This window comes from Callospermophilus lateralis, chromosome 4 (genome assembly GCF_048772815.1).
Source record: "Callospermophilus lateralis isolate mCalLat2 chromosome 4, mCalLat2.hap1, whole genome shotgun sequence".
NCBI lineage: Eukaryota > Metazoa > Chordata > Mammalia > Rodentia > Sciuridae > Callospermophilus > Callospermophilus lateralis.
In genome coordinates, this window is record NC_135308.1 from 109,205,744 (window position 1) to 109,219,753 (window position 14,010).

A 14,010-nucleotide genomic window follows, 5' to 3' on the forward strand; every position below is an offset into this window, starting at 1 on the left:
CTAGGGTGCGGGTTTATTGTAATAAACAACTATGGAAGCAATACTTTAGAAACATTTGCCTAATTTTATACACATGTATATATTATTATATTTTATGGTGATTTAAAAATCCTTTGGGTATATTCTATGGAGTATGTCAATGGTGGTTCTATTCCTAGTTTTTTTGAGGAATCTCCATACTGCTTTCCAGAAGGACTGCACCAATTTGCAGTCCCACCAACAATGTATGAGTGTTCCCTTTTCCCCACATCCTTACCAATATTTGTTGTTATTTGCATTCTTTATAATTGCCATTCTCACAGGAATGAGATGGAATCTCAGTGTGGTTATTCATTTGCATTTCTCTAATTGAGAGAGATGTTTAACATTTTTTCACGTATTTGTTGATCATTATTTTTTTTTCTTTTGAGAAGGGTCTCTTCAGTTCCTTTGCCCATTTATTGATTGGATTATTTTCTTTTATTTCATTTTATTTATTTATTTATTTTGGTGTTGATCTTTTTGAGTTCTTTGTATGTCCTAGGAAATAAAGCCCTTTATGATGTGCAGATAGCAAAGATTTTCTCCCATTATGTAGGCTCTCTCTTGATGCTTTTGATGGTTTGCTGTGAAGAAGCTTTTCAGTTTGATGCCATCCCATTTATTAATTTTTTTATTTAATGTGCTTTAGGAGTCTTGTTAAGGAAGTCAGTTCCTGTGCCATATGTTGAAGTGTTGGGCCTATATTTTCTTCTAGTATGTGCAGGGTTTCTGGTCTAATTTCTAGGTTCTTGGTCCACTTAGAGATGACTTTTGTGCAGGGTGAGAGGTAGGGTTTAACTTTCATTCTCTTACATATAGATTTCCAGTTTTCCCAGCACCATTTGTTGAAGAGGATATTTTTTTTTCCAGTGCATGTTTTTGGTGCTTTTTTCTGGTATTAAGTAACAGTATTACACTTTCCTCATTTAAACTATAATAGTATTTGATTTTCAGTGCGAAAAAATTTTTATGTATTCATCTTTCTTCTGAGGTAACTCATGTCACATGATCTCATAACTTTTTCAGTCCATGTGAATGGGCTTGTATTATCAGGACCTGCAACATATCTTCATTTCTTATCATCATATATATAAATATATGTTTATCTTCTTCATTGCCATGATCACATTTGAGAGACATGTGAATGCATGAACAAACTGATTTGAATTTTCATTGACACATGAATGTTATCATCACCTCTATTTATTCATTCTCTAATTGTTTGCATTGCGAACAATAGCAGAAAAATCCTCTTCTTGTTTTAATTAATGGTCAATGTCTTTACTGCTCAGTTTCAAGCTAAACTTTTAGCACATTATGAAATAATATTTATGATAGCAATTGGCATATATATGATGGCATTTGATAATTAATTCTTGTAATTTTCTCTCAAAGAATCAAATGTATATCTTGAAAATTAAAGAAACATGAAAAAGATACACTCATACATTGCTGGTGGGACTGCAAACTAGTGCAACCACTATGGAAAGCAGTATGGAGATTTCTCAGAAAACTTGGAATGGAATCACCATTTGATCCAGCTATCCCACTCCTTGGTTTATATCCAAAGGACTTATAATTGGCATACTACAGTGATGCAGCCACATCAATGTTTATAGCAGCTCAATTCACAATAGCTAAACTGTGGAACCAACCTAGATGATCTTCAATAGATTAATGGATAATGATGATGTGGTATATATACTCAGGAAATATTACTGGCTTTAAAGAAGTGTGAAATATGGCATTTGCCAGTAAATGGACTGAGTTGGAGAATATCATGTTAAGCAAAATTAGCCAACCCCCCCAAACTAAAGGCTGGATGTTTTCTGTATTATGCAAATACTAATTCACAATAAGGTGGGGCCACTAGAAAAGAATAGCATTACCTTAGATTAAATAGAAGGAAGTGAAGGGAGGGGAAGGGAGGGGCTGTACGGATATAAAAGATAGTAGAATGGAACAGTCATTATTATTTTATGTATATATGTGACTACATGAGCAATATGATTCTATAATATATAAACTCAGAAAAATGAGAAATTATATCCCATCTATGTATGATATATCAACGTGCATAAATGCATTATACTGTCATGTATAACTAATTAAAACAATTAAAAAATAATAATAATAAAAGAAACATGAAATTCAGTAGGAATCTTCCTAAAAATTCTGAGTACAATTTTTCTTTAATAAACAAATATTGGTTTTAAGAAGGAATGCTCATTGCACAATCTCATAATTACTGGCAAGAAAAGAGTTGACAAAATCTGTAGCTCTACCTTTGGTGATGCCACAGGTAGTTAGTTTTAGATCAGACATCTTTGTACATGTTCAGAACTAGTTGAAAGACAACCAAGAATAGAGGGGCTTTATAGATTATAACATTATGTTGGTTTGAAAATGCTTTCCACAAGAAATAAAATCTAGTTTGTATAGATAAGAGGGTTTTTTAAATCTTGAAACTATTAACATTTTAAGCCTGATAAATTTTTGTTCTCTATTGGTGTCTTTCAACAAATGATATCTGAAAAATTAAGTTACCCACATGATCAATAACTCATATCATATACATAACTCAGTTCAAATAAGCCATAGCTATAAAATAAAGGTATATAACTTCAAGATAAAATCAAACTAGAAAATACATCTGTTCTTGGACTAGATTGAACCATGAGTCATAAAGAAAAATAATTGATAAATTGAAGTAATCAGTAATGTTCTCTTCAAAACCCATTGTTTATGAATGGAAATACAAGCCACAAGATAGATAGATAAAAATTGCATATCTGAAAAAGGACTTGTATCACAATATTTAAAGAATCCCAAAATATAATATTAGTGATAAAAATTTAAATGGGCACATATTTAAGCAGTGATTTATCAAAGGAATTATACAAATGGCTGAGAAGTATAAAAAGATGATCAACATCACTAGCCTTTGGAGAAATGAAATTATAATTACAATGAAATACAACTATATGCCCTTTAAAATGGCTAAAGATAAAAATGTACATATATATTTGCCAAAATATTTGTTGGTGAGGATGTGGAGCCACTGAATTCTTCACAAACTGCTGATGGAATATAAAATTATATCATCACTTTAGAAAATAGTTTAGCACTTTCTTTAAAAATCAAACATCTACCTATCATATAAACATTACAGCCATTAGAGTCCTGGATATTTACTCTGGAAAAAATGAAATCTTATGACCCCATGAGATTTTGTAATCAAATGTTCATAGCAACTTTACTCATTGTACCCAACAATAGGACACAAATCTACTGCCCCTCAACAGAGGTTATGAATAAATAAGTTGAGGTAGAGCAACGAAAAGAATACGGATGAGCAATCAGAAATAAATTCATCTATATATGGAATATTATAAATGAATATCAAAATAATTAGACTGAAAGAAACCTGGTTAAAATGAATACTGTATTATTTTCTTTATACAATATCCTAAAAAGTGGAAAAAATCTATAGAGACATAAAGTGGATCAACCATTCCAGAGAATGTTGAGAGAGACATGATGAGAGGGATTACAATGTTGCATTAGGAATCTTTTGGCAGCAATGACTATCTTCATTATCTTGATGTGGTAATGGTTCAATTTTATATAATTCTTAGAAAATATACAATATTTTATACATCAAAGATTATCATACATTTTAAACATAGGTGCTTTATTACGTAGTATACCTTTATAAACTTTTTAAAATGTATTGACCAAAATCAAACCATCATGGTGAATAAGCATGTTGGTTTTGCCTGTGCAATCTAACCTGTTTCTAAAATTGTACCGTTAACAAAAAAAAAAAAAATCTAATGTTGTTTCATATAAGGATAGTGGCAATTAAAACCATTAGCAGATACAAGGTTTACTTCTCAAAAGACAAAATCTTCCTCCCAATCCCAGTTTCTTTTCTACCTTAAAAAAAAAAAAAAAAAAAAGTTAGATAATTCGGACCTGAGGGTAAACCACACAGACTCTTATCAGATAGCACCACAGTGGGTCTGTGCATTCAATAAATATTTCAGCCAGCTTCCAGCCAGAAAAGATATATTTTCGTCATTAGGGGCTTTATCCATTAACTTGACTTCAGGATAAAACCACATCATTTTTCCAATCCACTTCTTTTGGTTATTATAAGATTAATACTTCCACCTTTTCAATGACTATCTTTAGAATCTGATAAGCAATGCCCTATATTTTGGACCCCTATAGCAATTCGTGAGGAACCTGAAGTTCCCATTTAATATTGAAATTCATAAAATTTTTATTTATAATTAAAAGCATGATTAGTATTATTATCATTGAATGATTCTGAGAATCTTCTCAGACTTCTAAATTTTGGGTACCAGCCACCTACTCCAAGAGTTCTATTTTCAATTTGTTCTAAAATGTTTTTCTTTGGGTATTTTTGATTTCCCAGAAAACAAGATTATTATGGAGATCATTTAAAAATAACACTCAGTCCATTTCATTCATTTATAAGTGTAAACTATTTAAATTAGTGTCACTACAGAGAATATCACAGATGTCTACCTAGAATTTATGAAGCCATAGAGCACAGACAAGAAGCATTTGCCTGAGGGCCAAGTCCACTTGGTCCTAATGTCATGGGAAGGCCAGGAATATCACAAGAGGAAGTGGGTTCCTTGTTTCCTGTGTCCTTATTAGGCAAGATTAGTGGCCTGATCTTTCTCCTTCACATGGCTATACATATAAAGGTTTACTGAAAGCAAAAGAATATTCAGTGTAGACATTTAATGGTCCTTTTCCAGAGAGAGAACAGCCCCTGTGCTCCCTGGGAGTCCTATGTATATACTCCTTTAGTTCCTGGATTGTGTCAAGCCTGCAGACCTAATTGAGAATGACCATGGTGGTATGTTGAGAGGACCCTTCTTAAGTGTTCAATTTGCCTGAGAATCTTTACTGATTGGTTTATGTTTCAAGGCCTGAATTTCATGTGTGTGTAGTGGGGGGAAATCGTTGTTCTTCCCTTGTGGTTTATGTGCCCCACTTGGAATCAGGATGAGACACCCTGTTATCTAGAGAAAGCTGACTGCACATATTGTCTGCCTGAGAAAGCTGATTTTATCTCCTTCTGTGACTTTGTCCCTGTGACCTCCCATTATTCCTGCTTATTCCTATTTATCCCACCAATTACTAACAAAACCCCACTGGCCTAAAGAAGATCCTTAGATTTCTAGTAGTTGAAACTTAAATTCCTTATGGTTAGTGGACTTTGGGTTCTTTAGGTAAGGAATAAGCAGAATAAAAATTATTAATTAAAAAAAAAAACTCCTGCCCCTCTAAATACTTAGAATTCTCTATCATATATTTTAGTATTCAAACATATTTTTTGTACTATGACATTTTATTTTATAGACTTCACTCTACTGTCATTCAATTTCCAGAAGCTTGTCCATTTTGTCAAGTCTGATACAAGTTCTTGGGCAGTTGTTTGGTGAAGTAATGAATGAATGAATGAATGAGAAGTTTTCATCCCTTATCAGGAATCATGGGATGCAGACTGTTGTAAACAAAACTTCTAAGAAGGAAAAATTTCGGAGGAAGAAGTATATAGGAGTCTTGAGGCAGGGATCCAGCAGGGAGAGGAGGATGATGACTAAGTTCCCCATCAGGCTCAAGATATAATTGAAAAATAGAAAGAGGAAAATCATAATCTATAGCAGAGGGTCATCTGTGAGTCCAAGCAAAATGAACTCTATCTCCGCTGATTGATTCTTCATTTCTCTTTTGTCCTATAAAATTACAGAAAATAAAAACTAGTATCACGAGAAATTATGTCTTCCTTTTCAGCTATATAAAGTTTCATTTTCAGAAACTTACCGATTCACAAGTATTTCTCAAATAGCTTAGAGTTCATCACAATGAAAATAACTTCCACTCTACTCATCATCTTTATTAGAACACAGAAAAATCCTTCCCTTTTCCAACTCGAAGTAGGTCCTATTTACGAGTTTATAGGACACTTAATAGTCATTTGGAATGTAGATCCTCAGTTTGATTCATGTTAATCTATGACCAATCTTTCAGATGCTTTATCATAATAGGCTGTTCAAACATTTAATTTGTTTTTGTTTGTTTGTTTGTTTTGTACCAAGAATTGAACTCAGAGTCACTTAACCACAGAGCCTCACCCCCAGGCCTTTCCTGTATTTTATTTAGACACAGGGTCTCACTGAGTTGCTTAGGGCCCCACTAAGTTACTGAGGCTGGCTTGGAATTGAGGTCTTCCTATTTCAACTTCCTGAGCCAATGGAATTATAGGGATGCACCATCACACCTAGCTTGATATATTTTTTTTGAATTTAGCTAATATTTCAAATTAATTGTCATTCAAGTGACATAATGGTTATAAGAAATAGTTTTCTTCCCAGTATCCATAATACCTAAAAATTAAGGGATACATGTGATAGTACAGGAAATTTATAAAAAGGAAAAAATATATGAGTTTCTGGTGAGCATTCAGCAGGGTGAGTGCAGGAATGATCAGATCAAAGCAGTGCTTAAATAATTGAGAAACAGGAAGATATATAACACAATTTTCAAATGTGGGTCATCATTTGAATCCACTATGATGAACATTGTCACTACTTTATGGTTTTCCATTACCATCCTCTGTCTTTTATCAGGTTTAAATGATGAGGGTTAGGGAGAATCTCTATCTAATAAGAGTGATAGCTAGTGCTTAAGTTAGAGCTAGCAAAATTATGTTTCAGGTAGACTTATGCAATGCTCATTCATGTTTTACAGGTAGTGTGCTGCTAATAGTTTGTATTTCCAGAATACCTAGACGGTAAAATTAAAACTTTATATATTCTAGCAAAATTATAAATGTAGTAGTATTATTTTATGAATATTTGGAAGACCCATAAAGTTTGAATAATGCACCTTTTTATATAATATATAAGAGTTGAGACGGTATATAGAAATTCATATATTTTCATTAAAATGTAGATACAAATGCAGGATTGCAAAAATATTGAGTTCTTGCAGGCCTTTTTTTTGTTGATGTAATCTCTGATGATTATGTGTAGTCTTCATATAGAGGAACAAACTGAGCTTCTGTTCATGGAGCAATAACTACCCCTAGTCAGCCAGCACTAATCATTTATAATGCTAGTAATGAACATATACACCATCTGAAAACACGGTCTGTTGGGCTTTTGCTACTTCTCTATCATTGAATGGAATTATATTTCCCCAGGAGATCCATCTATAACTAAAAAACATATTTTTAAAAAATGAATGCTATACTGTAGTCATGTGATTCTTTTACAATTATTTTTTTCATGTCATAAAAATAAATATTTTCCTTTTTTGGTAGGGATTGTGAGCCTTTTATTCAATATATTTGAAAATTATGTATTCAGTATCACTTTATTTACTAGGTTTTATATACACTCACATGGACATGAAAAATAAAGCATTTGTCTTTATGGCAGATATTAAATGTACAATATAAATAAAATTTAAGGAATATTGGTGCACAGCAGGGAGACCTCTGGTCAGTAGAGCAGACAGGAGAGACAATTCCTCTAGACTTGGTTTGTAGGCTGTGTGGTGGGGACAGGAAGAAGAGTTATGTTTAAATGGATAACATTTAAGTTGAGAGATAAATAAAGAATAAAATTTAGAAGAAGAGGAAAAGAACTTTTTGTTTTTAAACAGAGACAACAGTAAGTGTAAAGCCTTTGTGATGCCAGGAGACTCCAAAGATAACAACCTAGCCTGGATCCAGAGACAGGAGAAAATTCAATGTGAAAAGTTATTTAATAATTGTGTGAACTCTTTTGAAAGAAATTAATAGGCATTTTGTGTTCAAATTCGTAAGATTTTTAGGGCATGGAAAAGTTTATTACTTTATGATCATTTACTTGAACTGACTTTTAATAAATTATCTGAGATTCCACATATATTTCTGACTTTTTCTTGTTTCTATTAAAATGATGTTTCCATGATATGCAAAAATTTATTGCTTTATTTAGCTACATTTGACTTAAAATATTCATATTCCATTTTTGCATTTGAATGTTTTCTCCATTCTTATTAACTTAATTCTAAAGCTGTAGTTAATATTTTGACATTGTAATTATAATTTCATATCCTACTAGAAAAGAACTTTTTTCTCATCTTAATTATTAGTCTCTATAATTTATGAATATTTTAATTTTAAAATTTCAGCATTTTATATGTATGCAAATATTACATACATAGAAATGAACTTTAGGATCCTAAATATCAAATCTACTTTTATTTAAAACACATTTATTTGGATATGCATTTATTTTAATTTTCTTTATTTTTTTATTATATTATGTCCTTCATTGATAATGGTGATTTGAAAAAAATTTTAGTTATAGAGGATTATTAGTGAACTAAATAAATTGAAGGATATTATAATTTTTTTTCTTTTTGGGTACCAAGAGCTAGGTACTCAAAAAAAATTTTTTTTAAACCATCTAGCATCATTTAGAGTGGAAGAGATACTGAGAAATCTATATGAATTATTTTCTTAGAAGTACAAATGCATACAAGCTAAGCTATTTATTTCCTTGTTGGGTTTTGCTTTTGTCTTATTTTGTTTTATTTTTTCTTTCTTTCTTTCTTTTCCCCCCTAGATTAAAAGTAATGAACCAGGTTTACATGAACTCCAAAAACACTGTCATTTCTCTAGATTGGGAACTTAGCTTGAAAAAAGATTTATCTGAAGAGGGATTAAAGGACTGAATTTATGTTTTGGAGACTGTTTGTTCTGGGTGCAAGAAATGTTTGAGAAGATTTACCTGAATAGAAATCAGATCAAGCAGATTTAAACAGATGTGGTGTTTAATGGTTTGTGCTTAGTTAATATTTTATTTCTATATTTGACCAACTTCTTTCCTCTTTGAGATTAAAGCAAGTTTTTTTAAGGAATCACTGAAAGCTTGTCTCACCTGTTTGTTTCTTAGAGTGTAAATGAATGGGTTCAGCATGGGAGCAATGGATGTCATTAGCACTGTCACAACCTTATTGATAGCTACAGATTCCTTTGCTGAAGGTTTGACATAGATGAAGATACAGCTTCCATAGGTGATGGACACCACAATCATGTGAGAAGAACAAGTGGAAAAGGCCCTTTTTCTTTGCTGGGCAGAGGGGAATCCTAGAATAGTCTTGATGATGTATATGTAGGACAGAACAACACACACAAGGGTCAGAATGAAGGTCAGCACGGCACAAACAATCACTAACTGCTCTATTAGCCATGTGTCTGAGCATGAAATCTTCAAGATAGGAGATGCATCACAGAAAAAATAATCAATAACATTTGAATCACAAAATTTCAAATTTAGGAAGAGAGTAAGTGGTGGGAGTATTATCAACAAACCAGCCATCCAACAGCAGAGGACAAGCTTCCTGCAGACTCTGTGGCTCATGATGGTGACATAATGCAGGGGTTTGCAGATGGCCACGTAGCGATCATAGGACATGATGGCCAGAAGAAAAAATTCTATTACTCCAAAGATGTCAGTAAAAAACACTTGAACGACACAAATATTATAAGTAATGGACCTGTCACCGGTTACTATATTGTACAAATATCTAGGGATACAAGCAGATGTAAATGAAATTTCTAATAGGGCAAAATTTTGTAGGAAAAAGTACATGGGTGTTTTAAGGTGGGGGTCCAATAAAGTGAGGGATATGATGGTCAGATTCCCAGTTATACTCAACATGTAAGTGAGAAATAGAAATGCAAAAATTGGAATCTGAAGTTGAGGGTCATCTGTTAGTCCCAACAGAATGAAGGTTGTTATTGTGTAGTTTTTCATCACTAACTACTTTTATGTAGTCAATCTTCATGTAAAATTTAGAGCTATTTTATTTAACAAGAGTGACATGAAAGCCAGACAGATACAGTCACTACTAGAGACAGAAAACTAATGTACATGTAGTTTCTTCTGTAAGTTGTAATTGATGTTGTCAATACCCTGATGGGTGTAACGACTACTTTTATTTTATATTTATAATCTATGTCCAGCTGGATTGTTCCATGTTGTTGGCTTTGGCTCACAATGTCTTGTGATTCAATAAAATTATGAATTCTTTTTATCTCTAAGATTTCTTTTGTATTTTAAAATGGATATTTAAATGTAAGTTTTTTTCCAGACTTTTCATAGAATATTTGATCCTTGATAAAATGTAAATATATAGTATCTAATCTGGACTCCATGCACAGGTTTGTCAGTCCACTATGACATACATTTCATGTTTTGCCAACTATGATCAAGCCTGTGTGTATGCAGTTTGTTTTGTGTTTTAAAATGTAACTGCCACATTGTTGGCTCACTCCTTTGATTCTCCTTACATTTCTCTGCTAGTGTGTAATTTATATACAGTATCTACTGGAATGCACATGTGACTACAAATAAAGAAATGTTTGATCCAAGGATATACAGCTGGAAAAATAAAACATATTACTTACATACTTTCAGTCTGTTAACGATGAAAAATACTCTAACTTGATAACACTAGAGTCAAGTACAAAATCAAATTCCAAATACTAAATAAGCTCTCCACAGTCTGCCTGTGTACATCTACTTATTGTGATTTTCAGTTTCAGCATCTGCTCTATTGGACAGACTTCTAAAAATCTGCAGTCTGTGTTAATTGCTCATTTTTGCTCCTGTGACAAGCAATTTTAACTTGGCTTTAGCATTTCCCATGAGAAACTAAGTTTGTTGAAATTAGAATGTTATATTTTTTGCTTAAACTAGGATATCTACCCAAACTAACACAATCCTAGATTTATGATTAGTGTGTTTAAGAAACATTGTGTGAATAGATACATATCTATAAAATTTGCCTACATGTTCAAAGCTAGCTTCGGTTCTATTTGGGTTTCGTCTTGAAATTACTTTGTCACTGAAGTTAATTATTTAAATTTCATATGATCCTGTATTTGACATTTATTTTCTTTGCTAGTGAATAAAGTCATACCATGAAAGTATCACTCCAGTGCTTATGTTGTTAACTTCCATGTCAACCAAACTGTTCACTGGCGTCTCTTCCTTGTTTTAGCTCTTCAACAGATATCTTTGTTAGATTTTTGCTTTCTTGAAGAATCTGTCAGTAATGTATTCAAACCAGAAGTCAAGAAATTTGCATATCTGAATACACAATTTTACATGCTAGTCATCTTAAAATAAATATTTTAAATATTTAAAATAAGTATTTTTACATCTCAATAAGGGCAATGAATTCTAACTTCAAACCATTTAATTTCTGTTATCAGTTTATAAACTTCTCTTTAGTTTTTTAAATTCTTATTATTTCAAAATTTCACCTATGTTAAAATAAATTTATGAATATACCACAAATTTTAAACCAATTCCTAACATGATATTATACATCTATTTGTTTTCTAGAATTGTTAAGATGTCTGAAAAAGCATGTTTAGAAACATTGCACAATTTTATAATTATCAGAAATGTAATTCCAAATATATATTTGCATGCGTACACACACAAACACACACACACACACACACACACACACACATATATATATACAACCTTTGTTGTGTCATCTATAAACTTCATAACACTTATTTCCTTTAACTCACATGTGACTGTTATAGTTCCAACACTCAAATCACTGTACCTTATGGTAGGTCTTTTTGAAAAAATTATTGACACCTTTAGTTGACATGGGTGTTGGTCACATTTAGTTTTAATTCATACAATTATACCATAGAATCATCTTCTATTCTTATATGTTTAAGAATTTCATCATTGTCTTCTACAAAGATTTTTCACCCTAGACTTTCCACTTAAGCCTCTCCAATGAATATTTTAACAATATTTCAAAATAAGAGTTAATGAATTTTAAATTCTTGAATCAGGTTTTCTGTAGGTTTTCCTCAGCTGTCACACAATTTTATTACCATACTCAGATTAATATCTCCAGTGTTTATCTTATGTAGTACACAGGACCACCCCCCCATTTTCCTAACAAAACTCAATAAGCATATTATGTGAATGCCATTTCTTCTTTAAAATAGTTACTTTTTTAAGCGTGGATCACCTCTTCATTATATGATCAGTTACTGCAGTTAAATCCTAAGTTTTATTGTATCACCATTGGGAAGGAAAGACAATAATTTCTTGAAGACTCGTGACATTGCTAGGAACTATGGGACACAATAACTTCAATGAATAATTTAATTGAAGGGAAGGATGCTCCTTTCACCTTATTTCTGTTTCTAAACCATTTCTTCTCAACCCTGTTGTTCCTAAAGGTATTTCATAGTAGCAGGCCCTTTCCTGAACCCTCTGCATGTTAGCCTTTTTCCCAAAAAATATCCCTTACTTATTCCATTCATTAATATTGCTTGCTTTTAAGAGGCAAAGTTTAGGAAAATTGTTGCAACTGTCAAAGATTTTTATATTTGGAAAAGTGCAAGGATAACTAATTTGTCACATTGGATAGCTTTAGTGCAGATACTAATTTTTTTTCCTTTAAAGAGTAAAGTTAAAGTGTGAAAATAATAACATCTCCCCATCTATAAATTCACATTATTGTTGCCAAACAACAAAAATCAGCATTCCAAAAGACAACCCAATAAGATCTGTGGATCTTTATACAATAATTCAAATAACTAATCACATACAACTTTGTTAAATCATGTCAGAATAAAAATATATTCACATATTGAGGCTAAAATAATTCAATATAAAAGCCTCAATATGTGAATTCAATTGGCTTCTTGAAGAAACTCATTATACAGATTTATAAAAAAATGAACTTAAATGAAATAGCCATTGTACTTACTCTTTTGAGACTTAACAATAGCTTGAACTGATTCTTTAACAAGAGTGCTAATGGCTAATTTGATGAAGATCACCCCACAGCAAAAGTTTATGAGTGATTTTCTTGACTTGGTATAGGGCCCACCCCTATTTTCTATGATTGTTGATTGGAGAAATCCTAGAATTCTTCACATTTATTTGTACTAGGGATTGAACTTAGAGACACTTAAACACTGAGCCACCTCTCCAGCCCTTTTTTATATTTTATTTTGGACAGGGTCTCACTAAGTTACTTAAGACCTCGATAAGTTGCTGAGGCTGGCAACTTGCAATCCTTCTGCCTCAGCATCTGGAGCCACTGAGATTATATGTGTGCATCACCATCTCTGGCTTCTTCAAGGTTTTCATCTCCAACAAATTGGGAAGATTTTCTAACAAAGAACTTTAGTCCCCTTTTTACATGAGAAATATTTTCTACTTCTCTTTGGGTTGAAAATAAAATATTGTTTCCAATACTTTCCTCTATTGGTTTCAAGGCATTGGTATTATGGCTTCTCTGGATGGGGTGAGGGCCTTTTACACTATTAAGATTTGCATTTGATTTATTTGCTGAACCTGAATTTAAATAAATAAATGACTGTGTCCTTGGTGACCCACGTTCAAACATTACTAATGAAACTTCTTTGTAATGAACTTGGGCAAAAATCCTGAAAGATGCTTCAGTGGGGGCAGTGTCCTCAGGGACACAAAGATGCAATCACAGCCACAGTTTCAGATCAAGATACAATAGTTAAAAAATAGGGGTCATGCACCTGTCTTGTCTACATTTTTTCCTTACTAAGAATGAAAGTTGAAAGATCACAAGGTGAACCTACCTGCTAATTTTTCTCAAACATTAAAGAAGACAATAGAAGAGAAAACAATATCGGAAAACTCAAAGCAAGTGATAATTTTTTAAATACTTTCAAGTAATATAAGGCTACACAAATATTTAAAAAAATAAAATATTATTTCTATTATTTACCTTTGTAACTTACTTTTTTATCCCACTTGATTGCATGATGCTCCATATGGATTTTGGAGTATCCTTTAGTATTTTAAAACTTTATTATTAGTTTTAAATACATGTGCAATTATCATTATTTTTTTAAAT

General features: G+C 32.1%; 1 protein-coding gene across 1 annotated transcript; it reads right to left on the bottom strand.

The window, feature by feature from the left end:
• Positions 1-8,924: 8,924 nt before the first annotated feature.
• LOC143396992 (olfactory receptor 6C2-like) lies at positions 8,925-9,878 on the bottom strand. Its single transcript, XM_076852990.1, has one exon. It carries the CDS (start codon positions 9,876-9,878, stop codon positions 8,925-8,927), a length of 954 nt encoding a protein of 317 aa, XP_076709105.1.
• Between the last annotated feature and the right edge of the window lie 4,132 nt (positions 9,879-14,010).